Source organism: Hemibagrus wyckioides, linkage group LG03 (assembly GCF_019097595.1).
Source record: "Hemibagrus wyckioides isolate EC202008001 linkage group LG03, SWU_Hwy_1.0, whole genome shotgun sequence".
NCBI lineage: Eukaryota > Metazoa > Chordata > Actinopteri > Siluriformes > Bagridae > Hemibagrus > Hemibagrus wyckioides.
Genome location: NC_080712.1, coordinates 30,419,623 through 30,443,842, shown reverse-complemented (window position 1 = coordinate 30,443,842; position 24,220 = coordinate 30,419,623). Strand labels below are relative to the sequence as shown.

At 39.1% G+C, this 24,220-nt stretch overlaps 1 protein-coding gene across 1 annotated transcript in view; it reads left to right on the top strand.

Moving 5' to 3' along the window:
• Nucleotides 1-23,039, top strand: part of cdh23 (cadherin-related 23) — a 43,155-nt gene extending 20,116 nt beyond the window's left edge. The window contains exons 5-36 of the mRNA XM_058384249.1: nucleotides 63-284; nucleotides 375-494; nucleotides 1,231-1,411; nucleotides 2,049-2,182; nucleotides 2,742-2,951; nucleotides 3,096-3,203; nucleotides 3,390-3,492; nucleotides 4,863-4,988; nucleotides 5,105-5,308; nucleotides 5,557-6,015; nucleotides 7,019-7,135; nucleotides 7,403-7,627; nucleotides 8,244-8,413; nucleotides 9,631-9,768; nucleotides 10,142-10,261; nucleotides 10,417-10,594; nucleotides 10,694-10,905; nucleotides 12,426-12,620; nucleotides 13,381-13,494; nucleotides 13,632-13,761; nucleotides 14,496-14,762; nucleotides 14,882-15,043; nucleotides 15,275-15,531; nucleotides 15,999-16,096; nucleotides 16,199-16,319; nucleotides 16,974-17,053; nucleotides 17,358-17,398; nucleotides 17,580-17,640; nucleotides 18,029-18,158; nucleotides 19,450-19,572; nucleotides 19,680-19,787; nucleotides 20,792-23,039. Of these exons, the coding sequence (XP_058240232.1) occupies nucleotides 63-284; nucleotides 375-494; nucleotides 1,231-1,411; nucleotides 2,049-2,182; nucleotides 2,742-2,951; nucleotides 3,096-3,203; nucleotides 3,390-3,492; nucleotides 4,863-4,988; nucleotides 5,105-5,308; nucleotides 5,557-6,015; nucleotides 7,019-7,135; nucleotides 7,403-7,627; nucleotides 8,244-8,413; nucleotides 9,631-9,768; nucleotides 10,142-10,261; nucleotides 10,417-10,594; nucleotides 10,694-10,905; nucleotides 12,426-12,620; nucleotides 13,381-13,494; nucleotides 13,632-13,761; nucleotides 14,496-14,762; nucleotides 14,882-15,043; nucleotides 15,275-15,531; nucleotides 15,999-16,096; nucleotides 16,199-16,319; nucleotides 16,974-17,053; nucleotides 17,358-17,398; nucleotides 17,580-17,640; nucleotides 18,029-18,158; nucleotides 19,450-19,572; nucleotides 19,680-19,787; nucleotides 20,792-21,127 (5,250 nt within the window). The 3' untranslated portion in view covers nucleotides 21,128-23,039. The remainder of the gene's footprint in view (nucleotides 1-62; nucleotides 285-374; nucleotides 495-1,230; nucleotides 1,412-2,048; nucleotides 2,183-2,741; nucleotides 2,952-3,095; nucleotides 3,204-3,389; nucleotides 3,493-4,862; nucleotides 4,989-5,104; nucleotides 5,309-5,556; nucleotides 6,016-7,018; nucleotides 7,136-7,402; nucleotides 7,628-8,243; nucleotides 8,414-9,630; nucleotides 9,769-10,141; nucleotides 10,262-10,416; nucleotides 10,595-10,693; nucleotides 10,906-12,425; nucleotides 12,621-13,380; nucleotides 13,495-13,631; nucleotides 13,762-14,495; nucleotides 14,763-14,881; nucleotides 15,044-15,274; nucleotides 15,532-15,998; nucleotides 16,097-16,198; nucleotides 16,320-16,973; nucleotides 17,054-17,357; nucleotides 17,399-17,579; nucleotides 17,641-18,028; nucleotides 18,159-19,449; nucleotides 19,573-19,679; nucleotides 19,788-20,791) is intronic.
• The last annotated feature ends 1,181 nt before the right edge of the window (nucleotides 23,040-24,220 follow it).

Genomic DNA, 24,220 nt, shown 5'->3' with positions numbered 1-24,220 from the left:
GCTCTAGAATAGAAATAGAAATATTGGTCCATCCATTCAGTATCTGTCATGTTTCCCTGCAGACCTCCACCACGGTGTGGGTTTATATCATCGATGAGAACGACAACGCCCCGGCTTTCGCTGCAAAAGAGTACGTAACCATCCTCACTGAGGGTCCTGAGACGGTAGGAGCCACCATCGCAACGGTAACAGCCTCCGATCCTGACGAAGGACTGAATGGGACTCTGCGCTATGCCATCACGTTGGGGAATGTGGCTCAGACGTTCAGCATCAGCCCCACCACGGTAGATAAAACAGATGGTTCTTGAGAACAGTTTGTAGGGCTGGTAAATGAATGGAAACGTTAAGCGGTGTATGTGTGTTTATTCCCAAAGGGCCGGATCACAGTGACGAGAGAGGTGGATTATGAGATCAGTAGTGGACGCTACACGCTGATCATTACCGCTACTGATCAGTGTCCAATACCGCAACTCAGACTGACATCTAGTGCCACTGTGAGTGATCATAATAAGCGTACACATGCAACACACTCTATAGAGGCACTACCGGTTGCGCGATTTGCCCACAATTTCCTTGGTAAAGCAATTTGAATATATTTATACCATTAATATCATGTTGTAGTGGTAGAAATGGGATTTTTTTACATTATTTTACATTACTTCAGTAAATGACCAGAGATCCTTACTGGAAGAAGCAGATTTACTTTATCTCCATATGACTATATTACATGAGCTATTTTTATTAATTTTTTCATTTGCAATAATCACTGATGCGGAAAAGAGTAATAAAATACTTGATAGGTCGCAGAAAAGGGAAATGAAAAAATAAAATAGGGAAGCTGTCAAAGCATCATTTTTAGCCTTCTTTTGTTTTTATAGTTATTTGGTTATATGATAATCATTTATTAAGTAGATACATGAATATTTAATAGCATATGCTTCTTTAGTATTACTGCTAAACGATTAAAAAAAAATGGTATAGCCTTTAAAAAGCCAAAATAAAACCAAAGATTGTTATATTTCTGATGGTTAGATTGTGCTTTGCCTACACACACATTTCTATCAATAAAGACTCCATATGTAATTAGCTTTATTCTTTATAATAATGTGAATTTGTCTCCTGCTGAAATGTCTTTCTCTCCAAAATAAAAGGAAAATTGTGCATCGTTGTGAGTTTTCGGAAAGAGTCGTAATGGAAATGTAGTCATTAGTTCATCCCTCTGTGTTGTAGGTGCTGGTGAATGTGATTGATGTGAACGATGTGACCCCACAGTTCCCAAGGCCCTTCGAGGGCCCTTTTGAGATCACAGAGGGCCAGCCGGGGCCTCGAGTCTGCACACTGAAGGCCACTGATGAAGACTCGGGTCTTAATGGAAAAGTGGAATACAGCATCACAGCCGGAGACCCTAACAGTGAGAGCAGTGTGTGTGTGTGTGTGTGTGTGTGTGAGAGAGAGAGAGAGAGAGAGAGAGATTTGATTTCATATAAAGTGCTTTGTTACATAAATTCAAGAAAGGCCATTAATCACAAGATTACAACCTCAAAAAGAAAAATAAATAAATAAATAGATGAATAATTGGCTCATTACGGTCAAAACCCACATGAGTATCCGAAAAACTGTGACAACTATTCATCAACTACACACTGTAACGCTGCACCTTATTAATTCATCTCTCTGAAGGTTACCTCTTAATTTATAGAAATTAAAAGTCAACTGCATTTCTAGATTTCACCAGAAAGAGCAACGGAGCCGTTTTGCCCAGTGTATAAATGTAAGATATGTAAGTTATGTGAATGAGAGTATGAACATGTCATACAGTAATTGAGAATCTGAGAATCGCACATGCATATTTCTTGAGAATGTGAGAGAAAGTGGCGAGTAAGAGCATTTTATGTATGAGAGTGTATGTGAAAGTGAGAGCGGTATAGTGAATGTGTGAGCATTTTATATGAATGTGTTATTCAGAGAATTTCATGTGCCTTGAGAGTACATTTGTTTGCATGTGAGGTTTGTTTCTTAGTGTTCCTCTGTGTTGTTGTGTCATCTAGATGAGTTTATTGTGTCTCCTGTGGAGGGAGAGCTGAGAGTCAGAAGAGATGTTGAACTGGACAGAGAGACTACGGCTTATTATAACGTCACAGTTACTGCTAAAGATCTGGGAACGCCTCCACGTAGCAGCACGGTATACACACGCACGCGCACAAACACATACACACACACACACACACACACACATGTAATATCACCAACGCTAAAGCAAGCATTTTGACATATCAGTAATTGATAGACTGATTGATCATTGGCTCCTTGAAACCAGGACATTTTTTTTATTTTTTCTTTATTTATTTTAGATTTATTTTAGATCTTTATTTCACTTTTCAGGAATATGGATGTAGACTCAATAAAATAAGATTTTTGTTGCATAATTACAAACATCAGACATGTTCTACTTTTTACATTTATTTATTTATTTATTTGATTAAGTTGATTTTATTTTATCTAACTGAATTGCTTTCAAGAAAATTAGCTGATCAGGAAACGATTTTCAGCATTTATTAGACAAATTCAGTCGATGACATTAAGCTTTTATTAATTTTTTAAATTTTAGTTAAGTATTTATTAAAGCTTTTTAGTGAATTTCTGCTATTAAACAAAGAACTTTTATAAAAAAAGACTTGAAAACTTTATTCATCAGTACTCTGCCTGACTTACTTTCTAACGTTATGTGTGTGTGTGTGTAGGTGATCGTGGGCATTGTGGTACTTGATATTAATGATAACGACCCCATATTGCTGAACTTGCCCCTGAACACCAGTGTGAGTGAAGGAGCATCTGTGCAGACCTCCATCACCCGGGTGCGAGCGCAGGACGCCGACAGTGGACGCAATGCTCTCCTAACATTCAACATTACAGCGGGCAATCCAGATGGAGCTTTCTACATCAATGAAACTGTGAGAGAGTGGCAGGGACTGAGGGAGGGAGTGGGGGTGGAGGGGAAGAGGAGTTAATTTAAGAGCAGCAGCCTCATTTGATTTGCTTTTTTAATTGGGTTTAATATTGTGTGTGGAGTTCATTTATCTCTCTCTTTCTCTCAGTCAGGTGTGGTTCAGGTGAACAGACCCTTGGATAGAGAGAGAGTTGCAGAATATACACTGACTATCACTGTGAAGGACAACCCAGAGAACCCACGTATTGCTCGGAGGGTAAGTACAGCTTATCATTTATAGTTATTTTGTGTTATATTTCGTTACTGAGTTTCCATGGTCCACATAAAATTTACACATTTGTAAGCCTCCAATATACAGACCCTCCACAGAACATCCGTAATGAAGTGTACGCCCAATTAAACTCCACAGGAATGATGATTTTCTCTTTTTACCTCAATTCAGGACTCAGAAATTCTGGTGGTCACCATTTTGGATGTTAACGACAACCGGCCAATCTTCACGTCATCAGGCTACAGAGGAGAGATCAGTGAGAATTCCCCTGCAAGTGAGAAGCCTTTACAGTCTTATCTCTGCTTCTCTTTGATTCTGGTTCATTTCCACCATGGGATGTGGTAGCTTGGTGGTTAAGGTGTTGGATTACTGATCAGAAGGTTGTGAGTTTGACTCCCAGGTTCACTGCTGAGCCCCTCAGCAAGGCTATTAGCCCTCAGTTGCTCAGGTGTATAAGAAATTACTTGAATTGTAAGTTGCTCTGGATAAGGCTGTCTGCCAAAGTCCCTAAATGATAAAGTTTCATCTCAGTGCTCAACCACCTTTAGCTTGGTCATTATGGTTTCAACCTAAAGCTATATAAAGCTGCAATGTCTGTTGGTTATATCCAAATATAAATGTAATTAGACTAATGGTGGTCTGCTATCTGAGGCCAGCATCTTTATTTGAAATAATGCAGTGACTTTATATAAAACCTTCATGGATAGACGGCCAGAAGAAAACAAATATCTTTTAAAAATACTAAATTCCTCCCAATGGCCCCAATTTCCCAAATATGGACCAATATCAAATATATTCCACTTTATCTAGAATATGAGATAAGATAAATTGTAGCTAGAGTTGTAGTTCATACAAGGAGTTTATTTGCATCGAAAACACTAAATCTTTTAGTCAGGGTTAGGCCTCTTCATCTGTACATGTAGTAAGTAAAGTAAGCAGCTGGCCCCTGACCAGGACTTCATCTGCCTGCCTGTAATGTTTGATCTCAGTCCAGTCCTTTTAATATCTAGAAACATTTGCTGGAGTTCAGGGAACAGCTTTCCTGGCTCAGATCTTATTTCACAGACTGTTATCTGTCTGTAAACCTGAAGTGTGACGTCTCTATGTGTAGAAAAATAAAGTTTGGTATTGCCTAAGAGAAAGAGAGAAGTAAGAGTGAAGCAAAGGAATAGACTGTCTGTTAGTGTTCAGTATTCAACTGAAGTCAATTTGTCTCCTGCTGTGGTCCGAGTCTTCCCAGAAAACCCAGAAGTCAGTTCATCTTTATTTTGCCTGTATCTGCAGAATTTCTGTTAGTTTAGAGAAAACACCAACATGTGCACAGTATAAGAGCATTCAGGAGTGGAATTTCCCGACCAGTGCCCTTGTGTAACTTTATCCAGAATGATTACATCTCTGGTTTTAAACCATGTAATTGGTGGTCTTAGCTTACCACCAAGAATTCTTTTGATTGTTTTAACATGAGGAGGTTTTTGTTCAAAAAACATTTTATGGTTGAATATATGAATAGGATTATGGCTCAGTAAGCACTGAATTTTAATGCAGTGATAATACATAAACTACCTGAGGTTTTGTCCAAAACTTTGTCCAAATTCTTCCCTCATGCTTGTCAGTTCTGTCTCTATGTCCCTCTTTGTCTCCCAGGTACAACTGTGCTCATCCTGAATGGGCCCGTTCTGGCCACTGACAGAGATATTGGACCAAATGCTGTAGTAAAATATGGGATGATTGGACCAAGGGTGGATCTTTTTACCATCAACCCCACCACAGGTGAGAGATTTTTTTGAAACATTACACTTAAACCTCGCATTGCATTTTATACATCAACATAACAAGCTAAACATGAAATTTGGTCTCTTTCACATTGAACTGTTTCTTCATTGTAGCTGTGGTATCAGTGCGTGAGGGTGCCATTTTGGACAGGGAAGCCTTTTCTGATCCACGAGTGGAGTTGTTCTTGGTCAGTGAAGATATTGGAGGTCTAAACAGCAGCGTTCCTCTGACCATCACCATTCTGGATAGGAACGACAATCCTCCAGTGTTCAGCCCTTCCAGCTTCACAGTTCGTCTGCCTGAAAACAGTCCCACTGGTGAGAACTTGAGAGAGACAGGGTTCTCCTTGAAGAGGAACTGTATTTTTGTGTATTTGAGAAGTGAAGAGATTACTGATAACAGATGTTTTGAAGTCTAGGGGTTAAATGGGGGGACTGGTAACTTTTATACCTCTTCCATGGGTACTGTTGAATATAAGTTGTTATTTGGAGTTCTCAACATGTACACATGATTTTTACAATTTTTATCTGTTATATCTGTATTAATATTTTAAAATTTTCCTCAGGTGTGGTAGTGACTCAGCTCTCGGCGACGGATGCCGATGCAGGCTCCAACGGTTGGTTGCAGTATCGTTTAGAGAGTGGCGCTCAGGACCGTTTTGTGGTCGATGCCATCTCCGGTGCTGTCCTTGTGGGCAATGCCACCCTTGACCGTGAGGAGCGCGGCTCATACCGGCTGGTCGTCATAGCGACAGATCGAGGCACACCACCACTTTCCGGCACAGCCACGTTGACCGTCGTTCTGGACGATGTAAATGACTCTCGGCCTCGCTTCCTGCAGCCTGTGCAAACTATCAGTGTTAATGAGTCAACACCTCCTGGCGAAGTGGTGGCCACGTTAGCTGCTGAGGACCCTGACCTCCGACCCCGTTTGGAGTATTATATCATCTCAGTAGAAGCGAGGGATGATGGGAATAACCAAGTGAGCGGTCTGCAGGATTCCTTTGGGATTGACTTTCACACAGGTGAGCACAACTAGATAAATTCATTAGAAAAGTTATAAAACAGGCAAGCAAGGTCATACATGGGGTAAAGAGTGACTAGGAAACCTGCGATCTTTTAAGTATGAAGGACAGCACATGGACAGTCACAGGGACAAAGTCCATCTAGACTGTGACCAGTGACTAGTGCAAGAGATAAACATGACCAAGATATAGTGGTAGACTGAACTGGAAGACAGAGACGATCATCAGAAACAGAATGTTTAGAAACATTTTTACATTTAGAGACATTGCCAATTTTAGAAAGGTCAGGGTCTTGGATTGAGGACAGGAGTGGGGACAGGTCAGTGATAAAACAATTGCTGGATCAGGGACTGGAACTGGAGTTGGGACATAGCGACTCAGCGACAAAGACCGAGACAGACAGTGCTTCAGGGATAAGGAGACATAAGACATCTAAGATAATAGCTACAGATAAAGTCTGCAGTGTGGAAATAAATATTTACAGAGAGAGACTGGAAGAACAGTCAGCTGAGACTGGGACCCTGGAGAAAAAGTCTGCGTGTGTCTCCAGAGGAAATATATATACAGGAAGAATTTCCCTGAGGCATGTGACATATGAGCACAGTGCCATATGTCCTGAATAACCAGTATTTGAAGCTCTAGGAGAGTTTTATCTGTATCCAGAGGGACAGTAGTCTAGACATCAGATATCAGATATTGGTGTGTGTTATGCAGTAGAAGCTGTTGAGATGGAGCAGGACTTTTGACACTGGAGTGACTGAGGAACAGCAGTGACGTGAAGCTGATCAAATGCTGTTACTTTTACGTTAGTTACTTAAGAACTATTTCCTCACAGACTCAAAGCACAAACTCATCTGTCCTGTAGACTCCACCATGTTGAGCAACTGATGCTAAAGACTTTTTCCAAAAATGTTACATAAATGTTTCCTTATTATTACTATCTCAGATTCTGCTCCGGTCTCGGCTACTTTTACAGTTTCTGTGTTTCTGTGTGAATCCACAGGTGCTGTATTTGTACGAAACCCTTTAAACAGAGAACTGGTAGCTACTTTTGAGATCATAGTGTCAGTGCATGACAACGCGAGTGACATTATTGACAAGTCAGTCAGTGTGCCCAATGGTAAGTATGGACGGTCTGTTTCTCTCTCTGTCTCTCTCACCCTCTCAGTACTGTGATCTTGGTGTATACTTTAAATAGCATATCCTACTGCCTATCAAAAGATTCTATTACTTTACAAATAATTAAATTAGTATTATTTTTTAAAATAAGTTTGAGTATAGTATGTTTTCTTTACAATAAATATTAAATAAAGGTGATGCACTCTATATTAATCTTCCTCAAATTCTTCCGTCTTTCTGTCCTGCTTCCCATCACCACTCTCGACAGCCAGGCTGACCATCAGTGTGCTGGATGTAAATGACAACGCTCCCCGTTTTCGTCCGTTCGGTGTCACCAACTTCTCCGAAAGCATTCTGGAAGGAGCTCAACCCGGCACCACGCTGCTCTCAGTGTCCGCAGTCGATCCGGACAAAGGCCCAAATGGTCAGATCTTTTATGAGCTGTTAAATTTGCCCAGAGGAGGATATATCAGACTGGAGGACCCGTCTACTGGTAAAAAAAATAAATAAATAAATAAAATAAATAAATAAATAAATAAACCTCACGCATCTGCAGGATAACAGGATTTGTTTTTCTCATGATATGCATGATAACTTGAATCCAGTAGCTTTACTTCCTGCAAAATCCTGTTTTTTTATTTCATATATTTTACTGTTCTATTTATACCTATTTTAACCTACATTTTCAATGCAATATTAATACGCTTCACTCTGGGCTATTACATCACAAGGCCACATGATATCTACGTAAATCCTTCCTGACCACCACATAAATATTAGCTGCCTGTTTATGTAGTTTTATGTAATTTGTGATATATATAGTTTTTTTCTTGCTCACTGCAAAATAGTAGATAATATTAAAAATGAAGTAAACTACTGTATGCAAGTGTGTCCAACTTTTTTGTATTATTATTATTATTATTATTATTATTATTATTATTATTATTATTATTATTATTATTGTTGTTGTTGTTTTTGTTATTTGTTTTATTTTATTGTATTATATTATTTTTATTTTTTATTTTTATTTTTTAATTATTATTATATATATTCCAGTGTCTAAAATGTTTTGAATGTGTTGCCTGATATACATTGTATTTGGCCCCCAGGTAAGATTATAGCCAACCGGACAGTGGATTATGAGCAGGTAAACTGGTTGAACTTCACGGTGCGTGTTCAGGATCGGGGCAGTCCTCCACGCTCGTCTGAACTTCCTGTTTATCTACGGATTGTGGATGTAAACGACAACAACCCTGTCTTCACACAGCCATCATATCAGGTACTGGGACGATTCACACATTTATTTTATAATCTTTAGTAAAATGATTTATGCACGATCATTATGCAAGGTCTAAAGGTCAGAAGACACAGCACCAAGAACTCAACAGCTTTGAAAACCTAATGCAATTGATGATCAAATGATGATTCTCAAAAAAAAAAAATTCCATTAAAATAATTTTCTGAAACCATTGACTGTAACCAAACAGAATCCATTAACTAATTGAATTACTATTTAGTTATTAAGTTGCTAAAATACATTAACTACCACGCTTTTCATTTTACATCGATCAGCCATAACATTATGACCACCTGCCTAATATTCTGTTGGTCCCCCTTTTGCTGCCAAAACAGCCCTGACCCATCGAGGCATGGACTCCACTAGATCCCTGAAGGTGTGCTGTGGAATCTGGCATCAAGATTTTAGCAGCAGATCCTTTAAGTCATCTAAGTTGACCTGCTGCCTAATATATCCCACCCAATAACAGGTGCCATGACGAGGAGATCATCAGTATTATTCACTTCACCTGGAAGTGGTCATAATGTTATGCCTGACCGGTGTATGTCCTAATAGATTAAATGGTATGCAACCTTCTTGCTTAATCAGGATATAACACTTTTCAGTTTCATAGCATTTTGGTTAAATTGACTATAATATTTAACAAGAAAATAGTTTCAAGATCAGAATCAACATTCAAAAATAGCTTTAAAATCCAGCACACTGTCAGAAGGGTTTTCTTAGTTTCTACTAAGAAAATCTAGCTCACTTAAAATGTTCTCTAAAGCAATAAATGTTTGCATAAAGTCTGAAAATTAAAGCAGGGAATGTTAAAAGGCCTCTCAGAGTTAAATCATGATGCAAGATAACCTTAATCGACCCTCTACTCTTAAATGCTTCATGCCTAAAAAAATAGTCACCATAACATCAATCCTGATTTTCTCTGATAACTCGTGAACATTCGAGGAGGATTTCAGCTTGACTAGTGTTCACTTCCTGTTGCAAAGAGGAAACTAATATCATCACAGCTCAGTTGAACTACGTGGTACATGAATTCATGCACATGGAGGGCCACAGTTAGCACCAGATGTTGGTCGATAAGAATGAAAGCATTGTTCAGAGAGGACATTACTATTTAAATGACATGTGCAGTTTAAGACTCTAAAGGAAACAGTGTTCAAGCTACTGATGTTGAATAAAAATGTTGTGTGTGTTTACAGAGGCCAGTATTTGAGGATGTGGCTCTGGGGACCATCATTGTGCGAGTGAGTGCTACAGATGCAGACTCTGGACTGTTTGCTGTGATAGAGTACGGGCTGGTCGACGGAGAGGGCAAGTTTGGAATCACGCCATCTACAGTAAGTGTGTGTGTGTGTGAGAGAGAGAAAGCAAACGAGAGAGTTAGTTAGTGGGTGTGTTTGGAATGTAAGTATACAGGAAGCCAATTCTATGCTGTGTTTTGTGTGTCAGTGTTTCTAACCAAAAACAAGCTGGAATGTTATTGAAGTCACAATCCTACTCAATCTTAACTCTGATTGGTCAACAAGTCTTATTTTGCTCATTGTTCTCATATGTGCTCATTGCTGTTTTGGAACAGATGCTGCACATATTCATAATCAATAATAGTGTACAACAGTGTCTGCAATATTAAATGTAACTACAAATGGATAAAAATAAAGCACACTCCAATCCTGGCTGTTACTCACTCCCTCATCCTGCTCTTTCTCACAGGGGGACATCTACATTCTGTCTCCACTGGATCGAGAGACTAAAGACCACTACACACTTACAGCTGTAGCCAGGGACAATCCTGGAGGTAGCCCCAACAACCGGCGGGAAAATTCGGTTCAGGTAAATGAATGACCTTGTGTGACCTGCTGGATGTGTTTTGCTTGTTGGACCTGGGATTTGAACTCTCAACCTTCTGATCAATAAGCTAGCACCTTCATCACTAAGCTACCACATCCCTTAACCCATTTCTCTTTCTCCCAATATTTCCATACCAGGTCCTGGTGACGGTGCTGGACGTGAATGATTTCCGACCGCGTTTCTCCGAGCGTGTGTTCAGCACCACTGTGTTTGAGAATGAGCCAAGCGGCACGTCTGTGATCACTCTGTCAGCCACGGACCTGGACGAGGGAGAGAATGCCCTGCTCACTTACAGCCTACAGGGGCCTGGAGCCGGTCAGCACACACACACACACACACACACGCACACACTGACGATCCATTTAGGCATTTTAACAAAGAGTGAAAAGAACTTTGTCTCTCTCCCTCTCTCAGACGCCTTCTCTCTAGATCCCGACACCGGTCTGATCCGTTCTCTGCGTCTGCTGCACAGTTTTGAGAGGTTTAACCTGACTGTAGTGGCGACGGATCACGGTCGTCCGCCTCTCTGGGGCACGGCTCTTCTCCAAATCACCGTCGTCGACGTAAATGACAACAGACCCGTCTTCGTCAGACCTGCTAACGGCACCATCATGCACATCCTCGAGGTGAGTGTGTGAGCATGAGCATTAATGGAAAGCTGAATAGATTATCCACCCATCCATTTCTCCTAATAATCATGTTATTCTTATACCACAGCAAGGGAAATAAAATAAGACTTTCTAGTGTCAGAAAAAGCAGCTTTGACTCTGACACTGGAGACTCCTTCCAAAAAATGTAAAACAACTACTTCCTATTTAAAAAAAAAAAACCCTCATATTAACAATTGTTTTCTTCCTTGTGGGTGGAGCAGCTCCCAAACAAGTGCTTGTGAAAGAATGAGTGCATGAATAGACATCTGTGATTCGCCTTGCAGTCAGTGTTTTCTGTTACAAACTATAAAGCAAATGCAGTGAACATAAACAAGTTCTGCCACCTGACAGGGCCTTCCTGCTTTTACTGATTAGGATTTTTTTAATCTTTTTTGCCTTAGGTACAAAAATCTTATCTGCCAAACCAAGTACTTTTTATGTTGTCGTGGAACAATCTGAGGTTTTACATAATCTAATGATTCCAATTTCTTGCTAACCTTTGTAATAAACACAATAACGCTTCTCTCCTGATGTCACTTCAGTCTTGGACCAGGATGACATAACCGGATAGATGACTCATGTTATTTTATGTCTGCGGTTGTTTACCACTGTGCCTGTTCCAACCCATCTGGTCACTTCGCATACACACCTTCCACATTTCAAACAGGCCACAACTTGCCTGGCTGTTGAATAGATCATAAAATAAGCAACAGTGCATACATCGTTCTGCTGGATAGAAGGACAGGCTAGAACATGCTGACCCAGGATTTTTGTAGTGTAAAGCTTTCACTGTGACTTGAACTGTAAAGTCTTCCTGCTGTCTGCCGTGTGTATCGAATCACATCCTGTCCTGCAATTACAGGCTCAATCTCACAGATCTACTCCAATCTTATTCACTTGACCTGTAAGTGGTCATAATGTTAGGGTTGATCGGTGTAAGTAGCAAATAAAACACTTTCGGTAACGCTGTTTTAGTAAAATAATCAGAGTTTATTTTTAAAATTTATTTTTTCCTGATTTTTGTGTTTTATTCCTGTTATACCACAGAAATCTGCGATATCCAAAGTCGATCAAATTGTAGAAAGTTTCGTCTTTCTTTCTGACAGACACCAAGCATTGACACTGGAGATTCCTTTCAAAAATGCTCCATAAACATAAACTGTTATACATTTTCTTTATTAAATATATAACAGCATGGTTTTTACTTCATTTGTAATAGGTCTTACAAGGTGCATCTACCATAGAGGTCCTTGTAAATAAATGAAGCCATACGAATGAAGCAAAGCAGCCGGTATAACTTGTTAGGAACAAGGATTTTTTCATGCAGGTGACTGATACTTAATCAATCCTTCAGTCAATCAAAGCAGAATGGAAAAGATTTAATACTTGACAAAATATTATGTTTTGAGAAAAAGACTAAACTGTGCAGCACTGTAATTCTGGTGTATTCTCAGGTAAGTAATCAGTTACAAGAAAAGGTTTTTCCTGTTTTTCAGGAGCAGCCGCCAGGTCTGGTGGTGTATGAAGTGTTTGCCACAGATGAGGATGAAGGTGTGAATGGAGAGGTACGTTACAGTTTCTTGCAGACCGGAGCAGGAAACCGAGACTGGGAGAATTTCCGCATCGACGCCATCACCGGCGTTATCACCACCGCAGTCAAACTGGACCGAGAGAAGCAGGCTCTCTACAGCGTGAGTGGGATCGCCTTAAACACTTCTACATGTTGATAAGGTCCAAAAGCATGAGTTTATTAACAATAATCATATTTGTCTTTTTCACTGGAAAAAAATCATAGAATACATTTTTTATATCATGAAATGGCAAAAATGTCATTTGAATAATATACATAATTATAATATATATAATAATATTATAATATATAGTATAATAATATACATAATACACATATATTACTTTTACTTATTTTTTTTTTACGTTTAGTTCAGGTACATTCATGAAAAAAGAAGATTAAAATAAGAAAGGTTTTCATTCATTCGTCCATCCATCCATCCATCTATCAGTCTATCTATCCATCTAACTGTTCATTCATTCATTCATCCATTCATTTGTCCATCCACCCATTTATCTATTCATCCATCCATCCATCCATCCATCCATTCATTCATCCATTCATCTTTTTATTCAACCATTTATCCATCCATTCATTCATTAATTTAGTCATTCATGATAGATAGATAGATAGATAGATAGATAGATAGATAGATAGATAGATAGATAGATAGATAGATAGATAGATAGATACTTTATTCATCCCAAAGGGAAATTTACAATCCATCCATCCATCCATCCATTCATTCACAGTATGTATATACAGTATACAGTGTGTGTTTGTAATTCCGGTCACGTTTTCTTATAGCTATGCACAAGATCATAATGCTGTGTGTGTGTATATGTGTGTATATGTGTGTGTGTGTGTGTGTGTGTGTGTAGTTGATCGTGGTAGCTTATGACCTCGGGCAGCCTGTACCATATGAGACAACTCAGCCTCTGCAGGTGGCTCTGTCTGATATCGATGACAACGAACCTGTATTCCTCAAACCACCGGTTAGTGAATGTTTCTTTGGTCCTAAACCTTTAGCCTCATATTCTTTTCATTAGTTAGCTACCAATATTACTTTTTCGTTTTGATATTGTTATGATGGCTAAATCTCTCCCTCTCTCTGTCTCTCTCTCTCTCTCAGAGAGGTGGTCCATTGTTTCAGTCTCTTTCTGTCCCCGAGCACTCGCCCTCTGGCACAGTGGTGGGCAACGTTACAGGAGCGGTCGATGCAGACGAAGGCTCCAACGCTGTGGTTTACTATTTTATTGCAGGTTTGGACACAAGCATAAGATTTATCAAATATATTTAAGCTACAAGTGCTAAAATAATTGCTCATAACGTCAGTACTTGCTCTCAACACGCACAAACAAACAGGTTTACATACACAGAGTTACCCAGAAACAGTAGAAGGATATTTTGTAATGAGTGTTGGCTAATTAGTGACGCAGTCTCTATCGTGTCACTTCTCACATTCGATGCACGTACAAAAAGAAACAGAGTTCCGTGTTTTATTTCCACAATCGGCTTGCATAAGCACTTCTTCCTGAAAATGAACATTATGGTACTTAAACATGCAAAACGCCTCCTCGTGCTGGAGGATCCTTCTAAGGGCAGGTGTGTGTACAAAGGTGGGAGTGGTACAGGTCAGCTTCACGTACGACTGCATCACAGCCTCGTGTGGATATTTTTTTTATTTCAAACAGCACCACGTGTTTTATTTCTTCAATAATCCATATGCTATCTTTGCAATCTGCTACTGATAGTTCATTGAAGTTAATGTTTTCATTGCTGTCTTAAACATCAACCCTATAAATGATTGCTGTGGGTGTCCTAACTCGATTGCTTGACAGAATGATCATACAGTGGACTGTACCAATAATAATAAGGGGTTGGGTTTAGGTATGATAGAAAATAGTTTGTCAAGCAGCAACAACTCTTTATGTCTGTTAGAGAAACTGAGCCAGTGCAACATGATCTAAGTTGTAGTCCTTCTGCTGACCGGTAGGTGGAGACACTGAGGGGAACTTTGGTTTGAGCGTGGCAGGAGTTTTGCGAGTGAAAAAGGACCTGGACCGAGAGGAAATCCCAGTGTACTCTATCATTGTCAAAGCCTCCAGCAACAGGAACTGGACACCACCGAGAGGTCAAAGGTCGCAGCGAAACCGCATTGCGCTCGACCCGAGCCGTGACCCGACCCTGCAGGAAGTCCGGATCTACCTCGAAGACATCAACGATCAGCCGCCGAGGTTCACCAAGCTGGAGTACACTGCAGGTACAGGAGTGCAGATGAGATTATGGGTGTGACTTACTCACCGGCTCAGGTGTGGGACTGGTGCAGGTGCGTAACGTGATTTTAGTAAATCTGTAACAATATATTTGCTCTCTTTTCAGGTGTAGCAGCAGACGCTAAAGTCGGTTCAGATCTGATTCGGGTTCGGGCCATCGATAACGACATCGGCAACAACAGCCTCGTTCTTTATCACATCCTGTCCATCCGTTACATCAAACTGCAGTCAAACGAGTCAGAGGACATCGGCAATGTCTTCATCATCGGTGTGTCTGATGTTCTCATTGCAATTAAGGTTTCATTCTATAACTGTAAATGGATAAAAAGTATTCTTTAAGAAATCAGAAATTGTATTCATTGGAAAACTGCTAATGGGAATAAACACTTGGGAATGTGCTCATGGTATCTCCTCCTATAACATCACGTTGTGTTTTATTCCCTACTTTATCATTTAATCCATTTTATTCTGTTCTCGGTTTCTCTCCCATCCTGTCCAGGCGAGACAGATGGTATAATCAGAACGTTCGACCTCTTCACCGCCTATGATCCGGGCTATTTTGTGGTGGAAGTGTTGGCACGCGACCTGGCAGGACACAGTGACGTGGCACTGGTGGGCATCTACATCCTGAGAGATGACCAGAGAGTCAAGCTCATCATCAACGAGATCCCTGAACGTGTCTGGGTCTTCCAGGAGGAGTTAATTAACCTGCTCTCCAACATCACAGGAGCCATAGTCAATATGGACGACGTACAGGTGTGTGTGTGTGTGTGTGTACATTCATGTGTATTTAAGTATGCTCTGATCCAGTTGTCCAGCCATCACAGTTTGGCCCTTCATCAAACTTGAAGCTCAAATCCTTACACTTGCCCATTTTTCCTGCTTCTAACACATCAACTTTGAGGACAAAATGTTGACTTGCTGTTTAATATATCCCACTCACTAACAGGTGCCATGATGAGGAGATCATCAGTGTTATTCACTTCCCCTCTCAGAGCTCACAATGTTATGGCTGATCGTTGTACATTGTATAGTTCTTAAATAGTAACAACTTACTGACAAACGTGTGACATTAGTTAATAACAAAATGGAGGTGTAAGAGAAAACACTGCTAATATTAGAAAGTAATAATAATGTAACAGTTACTTTATGGTATACTGTATTGGAAAGAGTGAACAGATTTAACACAAAGTCTAAGGCTAAATCTCTTTTCCCTCCTCCAGTTCCATGTGGATAAAAAAGGCAGAGTGAACTTTGCTCAAACCGACGTTCTGATTCACGTCGTCAACAAACAGACCAATCGCATCCTGGATGTGGAGAGGTCAGACTCCCTTATCTGTTTTTATCTGACTTCAGTCCTAGCTCCCTTTGTACGGAAACAAAGTACTGAAAATCTCACTGATTTATGGGTTGTCCGGTACAGGGTCATTCAGATGATTGACGAGAATAAAGAACAGCTGAGAAATCTGTTCAGGAACTACAACGTCCTGGATGTCCAGCCTGCCGTGAGTGGACGAGCCCCTGATGACCTCACTACCCTTCAGGTGAGCGTCCATGGCGTTAGACTCAAGGAATTTTAAGTGTTTTAAGTATTTCTGTGTGCCTATAATGGTGAAATGTGATGGCAAGTGAGTATACAAGAATCCAAAAACAAATTTAAAAATTCTTTAAATTTTAAATTTCTCTCTCTCTCTCTCTCTCGCTCTCTCTCTCACTCTCACTCTCTGTCTCTCTCTCTCTCTTATTTCTCTCTCTCTCTCTCTCTCTCACTCTCACTCTCTGTCTCTCTCTCTCTCTTATTTCTCTCTCTCTCTCTCTCTCTCTCTCTCTCTCTCTCTCTCTCTGTCTCTCTCTCTCTTATTTCTCTCTCTCTCTCTCTCTCTCTCTCTCTCTCATTTTATCTTTCTTTCTTCTTCTTTCTTTCTTTCTTTCTTTCTTTCTTTCTTTCTTTCTTTCTTTCTTTCTTTCTTTCTTTCTTTCTTTCTCTCTCTCTCTTGCTCTCTCTCTCTCTCTTATTTCTCTCTCTCTCTCTCTCTCTCTCTCTCTCTCTCTTTCTCATTTTTTCTTTCTTTCTTTCTTTCTTTCTTTCTTTCTTTCTTTCTTTCTTTCTTTCTTTCTTTCTTTCTTTCTTTCTTTCTTTCTGTCTCTCTCTCTCTTGCTCTCTCTCTCTCTCTCTCTCTCTCTCTCTCTCTCTGCAGATGGCTATAATAATCCTTGCTGTGTTGCTGTTTCTGGCTGCCATGTTGTTTATCTTCATGAACTGGTATTACAGGACAGTGTAAGTTATTTTTTAGGCCTTATTCTCACTTTACTTCTGTCTCAAACACAATCTTTCAAATTTCAGTTTGTTTTATATCCATTATCATCCATTTATATCTTTCAATCTGGCAGATTTTTTGTATAATAAATTACAAATGAGGATGTAACGTAAACACAGTGCTCAGGGGTCAGACAGAGGTTTTCCACTAGAAACACTCCATCTGAATCCAACTGAAGTTAAAACACATGTGACTCAATAGCATATAATTATTATTGTTATTATTTTAATTATTGATGTTGTTATTTCTGTGTATGTTGCACAGACACAAGAGGAAACTGAAAGCCATAGTTGCTGGCTCTACAGGTGAGTTCCTAGGAAATTCCTGGATATGTGCGTGTGTCTGTGTGTGTGCATGTGTGTGCGTGTTTGTGTGTGTGTGCGTGTTTGTGTGTGTGTGCGTGTGTGTGTGTGTGTGTGTGTGTGTGTGTGTGTGTGTGTGTGTGTGGTGTGTTTAGTGACTTTGTTTGTTCTGCATCATATCCAGGTAACCAGGGACTGATGGACATCTTAGATATGCCCAACACGAACAAGTACTCGTTTGAGGGGTGAGAGAGATGAGCTGCTACACCTAATAAGCCCTGCACAAATACAAACACACAAAGGCCTTCTTCTTTTCTTTTTAAATAACATTTTGCAAATTAGTGGTTATGTAAATGTACTGGCTAGTAAATAATTTATTTTGGGTGCACAAACATCAGATCCTATTGACACAAAAGACACCAATGGCACCATAAGTAGTAGCTTTTATATATGGTTATTATATAATAGATTATAGAACTGTGTATTGCACCTATAGATCACGGTTTCTGTGAAGGACGAGGAGCCGTGATGAACATCATAGCGATTATAATGCCGTTACACACCAAATTACACTTGTGAGAGAGAATAAAATCTCACAGTGATATGATGAAATGTGTGTGTGCTTGTGTGTAGAGCCAATCCTGTATGGCTGGATCCGTTCTGCAGAAACCTGGAGTTGGCCGCTCAGGCTGAGCACGAAGACGACCTTCCCGAGAACCTGAGCGACATCGCAGATCTGTGGAACAGCCCAGCTCGAACTCACGTCAGTCTCACACACCCGTCCGTTTCATACCAGCACTATGTTTGGTCATTTATAAAGCTTAGTCCTCTTCAACAGACGCACACTGTTACATTCGGTTCCTTATTTTCAGTTCCCTGAACTACACTGAGTTAACATTTCTGTGATAATACCAGGCCTCTGACCATTAAATGGTCAATTCCTCAATTATAGGTATCATTTTTACTCATTAGAAGAAAAAACAACATTAAATGAAAAGAAAGAAACATGTATTTTATCCTTAAAATTGTTTTATTTTATTTTATTTATTTTTTTATTTTTTTTATTTTTTACAAAAATTTTATTTTAATTTTTATTTATAATTTAAGTAACAGCAGAGTAGGTTCAAAATAACCTCATCAGTCAATATCAAAATAAAAAGAATGATTTTTATCAGAAGAAATAAAAATTTGTCAAAAGGAAAATGAATGATTTTTATCAAAAGAGAAAAAAAAACTAAAGAAAAAATTATTTTCATTAAAAGAAAACAAAATTCAAAAGAAAAAACAAAAGGAAAAAAGAATGATTTTTATCAAAAGAAAAATGAAAAAATTGAAAGAAAAATAATTATTTTTATCAAAAGAAAAAAGAAACAATTTGAAAGAAAGAATGATTTTTATCAAAAGAAAAAAGAAAAGCCATATTTAATAGAAAAAAAGAATGATTTTATAGAAAGGAAAAAAAAATTCAAAAGAAAAAGAATGATTTTTATCAAAAGAAAAAAAAAGTAAAGAAAAAAGAATAATTTTCTTCTTTCTATTACCTTCAGAAAATCTGAAACATCTTTATTTTAGCCCAAACAGCTGTAAAACCCCAAAATCATAACTATCATTGCAAAATGCTTCGTATTACCTAGTATATCTTCTATCTGTTGTTTAAAAAAATACCCGTCATTATTTTAAAGGTAGTAAAATAGTTAAAATAGTTACACTGGTAACATTAATGGGGGTTTGGGGGGGGGGGTTAGTGATTTTGTAAGTCAGAAGACATTTTGTTGTATTTGGTGAAATTGTGTTTACATTCTTGCAGCTTTAATAAAATATCTGATCAGAAACTCAGATACAGAGCAGTCACCTATGAGGAGGTGTGTGTTACCTCTTGATTCAGAAAGCTCTGTGTATTGGTGTGTTTTGTGTGTTTTGAGCGTGTTTAAATTTTCATATCTATTATCTATTATCTGATATATATTCATATCAATTATCAATCTTAACTGAGCAATATGAAACAAAAAAAGGCTATCACACTAATAAATATACTGATTACGCTGGATTTCTAGGGTACTTTTGGCCGTGAGCCTCAGGCCTCTAAACCAGAGGACGACCGCTACCTCAGAGCCGCCATACAGGAGTATGATAACATTGCCAAGCTGGGACAAATCATGCGTGAGGGACCCATTAAGGTGAGTCCAGAACATAATGTAGTACCTGTAGAAATACACATGTTCATGCTCACAGAACTGAATCAGCACCCAGACCAGATCTGAAACTCATCCCACTATCTGATCAGGGCTCGCTGCTCAATGTGGTGTTGGATGATTATCTGAGACTCAAAAAGCTCTTTGCCGCACGTCTGGTCACCAGGTCGACCAGCCAAGACCAGTCGTCCATCACAGAGGTGGGAGATAAAGCTGGATCCTCTTTTCTCACCACTGCCTAGTGGACTTCCTCTTTTTACACACTTGTAGCTCTGATTCACCTTTCTGGACACACACTGAAGAATTTACTGAAGAATCATGCTTGATCAAATCTAATTCGATTCCATTCCAGATGAGTGTGTGTCTGTGAAATGTTCAGCACTAAGCACTGCTTTCTCACCCCACTGCACTAGAGACATGTTTATAACGTCTTACTTTGTTTTACTCCACTGAGCTACACAACACTCTTTTTGCAAAACCTATACGGTCTCAGATCTCTTCTCTCTAATGCTAATATTTCCCCTCACATATTTCATTCACAGTTACTTTTCTATTTAACCTCCAGTGCAGGTATTCCACACGCTCTTTCCACAGGTTTATTACTGCTTCCTTTCTGTCTGTGCATTTTCTAACTTACCTGGATATGTTGTGTTAACGCCCTGCTCTAATTATATACTAACAACCTCACTGCTTCACTCCACTTCTCTAAAAACCTCTCACCTTCTCTTTTCCTGTGTACAGGTCACTTCCTTCTTGTGTGTGTCCCAGAAATTGTAAAGACTATTATTAATATGCAAAAAAGCCTAAATATTCTCTTTTTCCTCCGCGGATGTTGTATTACTTACTTCCTTATTTGTTGGCTTTTCCTGTTTGCAGCCCAAACATTTCACCTTGTCGATTTACATAATCGAGCATTCTTCCTGCTTTTGTGTGACTTAAAATAACGTCATATCAAAGCATTACCTGTGTTCATTTCCTCTAATAGCAAGATAAATCCCTTCTCTTTATTGCTGTAAAGATTTGTAGCCACTTCCTTCTCTTCCTTTACTGACACACATTTATAGCACTTTTCTTCCACTGCACTCGAGCATCCGCTGTCTTACTTGATCTGATCTCAAAAATACTAAAAGCATCTCCTTATTTTCATTTAGAAAATCTCAGTATTTGATGTTTTTTGCTCTACAAATCCATCCATCTTCTCCAGCTGGTCCAGAGCGACCTCGACGACGACGACGACGAGCGGATGAGCATCGGACGAGGAACGCTGCGATTCAAGCACAAGCACCCCGTGGAGCTGCGCGGCCCAGACGGTGTCCACGTGGTCCATGGCAGCACAGGCACACTACTGACCTCTGACCTCAACAGCTTGCCGGAAGATGACCAGCGGGCGCTGGCACGCTCTCTGGAGGCGCTGCACGCAGACGGCACGCTGTACGCCGAGAGAAACGCTCGCACCGAGTCGGCCAAATCCACACCGCTGCACCGCAACAAGGGAGGCAACTCACTTTCAGAGAGCCCACTGGAAATCACAGAGCTCTGACTAGCCGAGGCCTCGCTGGTCTGAGAGGAAAAGTTGGAAAAGACAGATTCTTGGACCCCTTCACTGTATCTTCCTTAAGGAAGAACGTGAGTGAGTACAAGTCAGAGGGCCACAAGTGAGTGTGTGTGGAGCAGACGAGGTGGGAGCCGTGTGGAAAGGACGGTTTGCACAAAGTCGAGCCTCAGGAAATGTTTGGAAATGTTTGTTTGTTGGTTTGTTGGTTTATTTATTTATTTATTTATTTATTTATTAATATAAGCACATTAAGGACAAGCAAAGTGCTCTGAGGACATTTTTAGTAACACATGACCTCTCAGCTCTCTGTTCTGCCTTATTTGGAAATCTTTCAACATTATGTGCTTTAAAAAGTTTTAAAAGATCCAAACGGACTGTTAGAATACGAGAACCCAGTTTCCAAAGTCCTTCAAAGGTTTTTCCCCCCTAGTGTTACATATAAATGAAAATCCTTACTGTATTTATTCAGGTTTTTTTTTTTTTTTTGCTCTAATCAGATCTCTAAGGCTCTGGAAATCTTATGGTCACAGATAAAAGACTGTGTTCAGGAGAACTGTTGGTCAGGGGATGTCGTCATCCGGCGCTGCCGAAGAAGCACACTCGTCCACTCACAGGGGGTTCACAAGGGATTAACAACCCTCTCAAACCAGCGAATGGCCGAAAATAGGAACTCTAGGTTTCTTTTTTTTTTTATGTGTGTGTGTTTGGGAGAAAATATGTTTGATATTTGAAAAAGGAATCAAAAAACACCTCTATTTGTTCCCCTTGGAGAGAAAAATCAAACAACAACAGCTGGGAACGATGGAGGATTTCTATTTCCTAAATCAGCTGTCTTCCCTTCGCGAGTCATCACACGGAACACGAACACTAAAAATAATAAGAGGAGTAAAAATAAATAAAGAAATAAAAAAATTTAAAAAAAAAAAGAGAGAGAGAAGAAAAACAAGAAAACAAAAAGATTTCTATCTTTTTGTGGTGTAATGAAGAGTTCAGAGGCCTGAACATATCAGTACAAAAAGGCCAAAAATGAATATCCACGAAAAATCCAGTGACTTTTGCTTGAACTGTGACTGACATTGTGAAAAATGAACAGAAGAGAAAATTAAATGTGTGCATTTTCCACAAAACTCATGAGAGGATTTGTTGTGTAAAAAAAGGAAAAAGATGAAAGTTTTAGTTAAAATTGAAATAATTTTGTAACACTGCCTCTTAAAAAAAAACAAAAGAAAGAAAAAGGGGGGATTAAGTTAAATAAGTATTTATTTTCCTTTGAGTTTTGATATATAAAAAAATATAACAGATAAAAAAAAGATATTTTTTTGAAAAACCAAAAGCTGAGTGGAAATATGTATATCAGCTGAATTTTATTTTCTATATCCGGTTTTATCTTCTTTTTTTCTTTTTTTTAAAAAAAAAAAAACACTAAGCGTGTCTGTCATTATTCGTTTTTATATTCTTCTTTTTGTAAGATGTTCATTTTTTTTTTTTGTCTTTTCTGTGTTGCATCACCAGCTCAGAGGTGCTAGACGGGAAATTGCTGTCAGATGATCAATAAAAGAAATATGCAGCGTTTTTTTTCTTCTCCTCCTCTGGTCACTGGGACGGCGGGAAAATGGACCAAAGCGGACACGAGAAGTGTAATAAAGTTGGAAAATAATAAGGGTCAGAATTCCGATCCCTATTGGTGCAGGGATGCAGGATATTACAGCAGGAGAGAGGTTATGCTGTCTGCCTCGAGCTTTGTAGAGAAAACTAATTTCTATACTTCATTACAAGATGCTTATTAAATACTCACTGGTAGCGAAGGCTATAATTCTTTTTATCAACTGATTGCACTGCAATATTTAAGACTATTTCATTGTGTTTTCTTGTTCAGTAAACAATGTGATGAAAAATCTCTGGAGAGTTGATTAGTTTTTATAAACCAAAGTTGAGTAGAACATAAATATTTTCCAGGAATAATACCAGGACCGAGACTCGGTATCATTAAGCCATGGGACTAGATTCAAGTAGTACTCCTGATTAGTGTGTGTGTGTGTGTGTGTGGCTTCATGTCAACAAGGCTTCAAGTTGTAAAAGTAAATACTGGAACAGTTCACTGTAAGCAAAAGAGTTCTTCTTGTGCTGATGATCATTAATTAAACACAGAGTGCTTTATTTCAACCCCATACACTCACTCCTTATCTTCATTCCTGTCATATTTTTATCAGTAGAGGCATTTCCAGATAACTCCACAGCTGCTCCTGTGCTCTGGATCTTGTCTGGGTGTAAAAAGGTAAGGTATTAATAATTCAAAGGAGAAAAGAATCGGTGTGTTAAAGCATCTGTGTTAGTAGTAATGACTTCAGGATGAATCTCCTGTTATAGATAATGATTAAATAAAGCAAGAATCTTTTCCAGAAGCTCAGGTATATATTTACATTTAGACATAAATATGTAATTTGCCAGATGTTCTTATCTACAGCAACGCATTTCTCTCATTTTTAGGACATTGCTTATGAGCTGTTAGAGGCAGGCCTCGGTTTTAACCCCTACTGGAGCTGTAATGAGTAAGTCAGAGGCGGCAGTGGTGAGGAAGATGAGAAGAGATGACATGAGGAAGAAACCATGACTCAAAAGTCCTCCTCCGGGTGACGCTTAGATAGAGGATTATAAATATTTAGAGTGTGCAGCTACAAAGGAGTGAAGACAAGCAGCAGGAAGTGTAAAGTTCTTGTGCAATTTAAATCATGTTTTAAAAAGATTCATGCGTACTATATGAAATATAATAACACTGTGGTTAAGAAAAAGTCATAATATGTGGAAAAATAACCATCGATAGATAGATAGATAGATAGATAGATAGATAGATAGATAGATAGATAGATAGATAGATAGATAGATAGACAGATAGACAGACAGACAGGTAGGTAGGTAGGCAGGTAGGTACATAGATAGATAGATAGATAGATAGATAGATAGATAGATAGATAGATAGATAGATAGATAGATAGATAGACAGACAGACAGACAGATAGATAGATAGATAGATAGATAGACAGACAGACAGACAGACAGACAGACAGGTAGATAGATAGA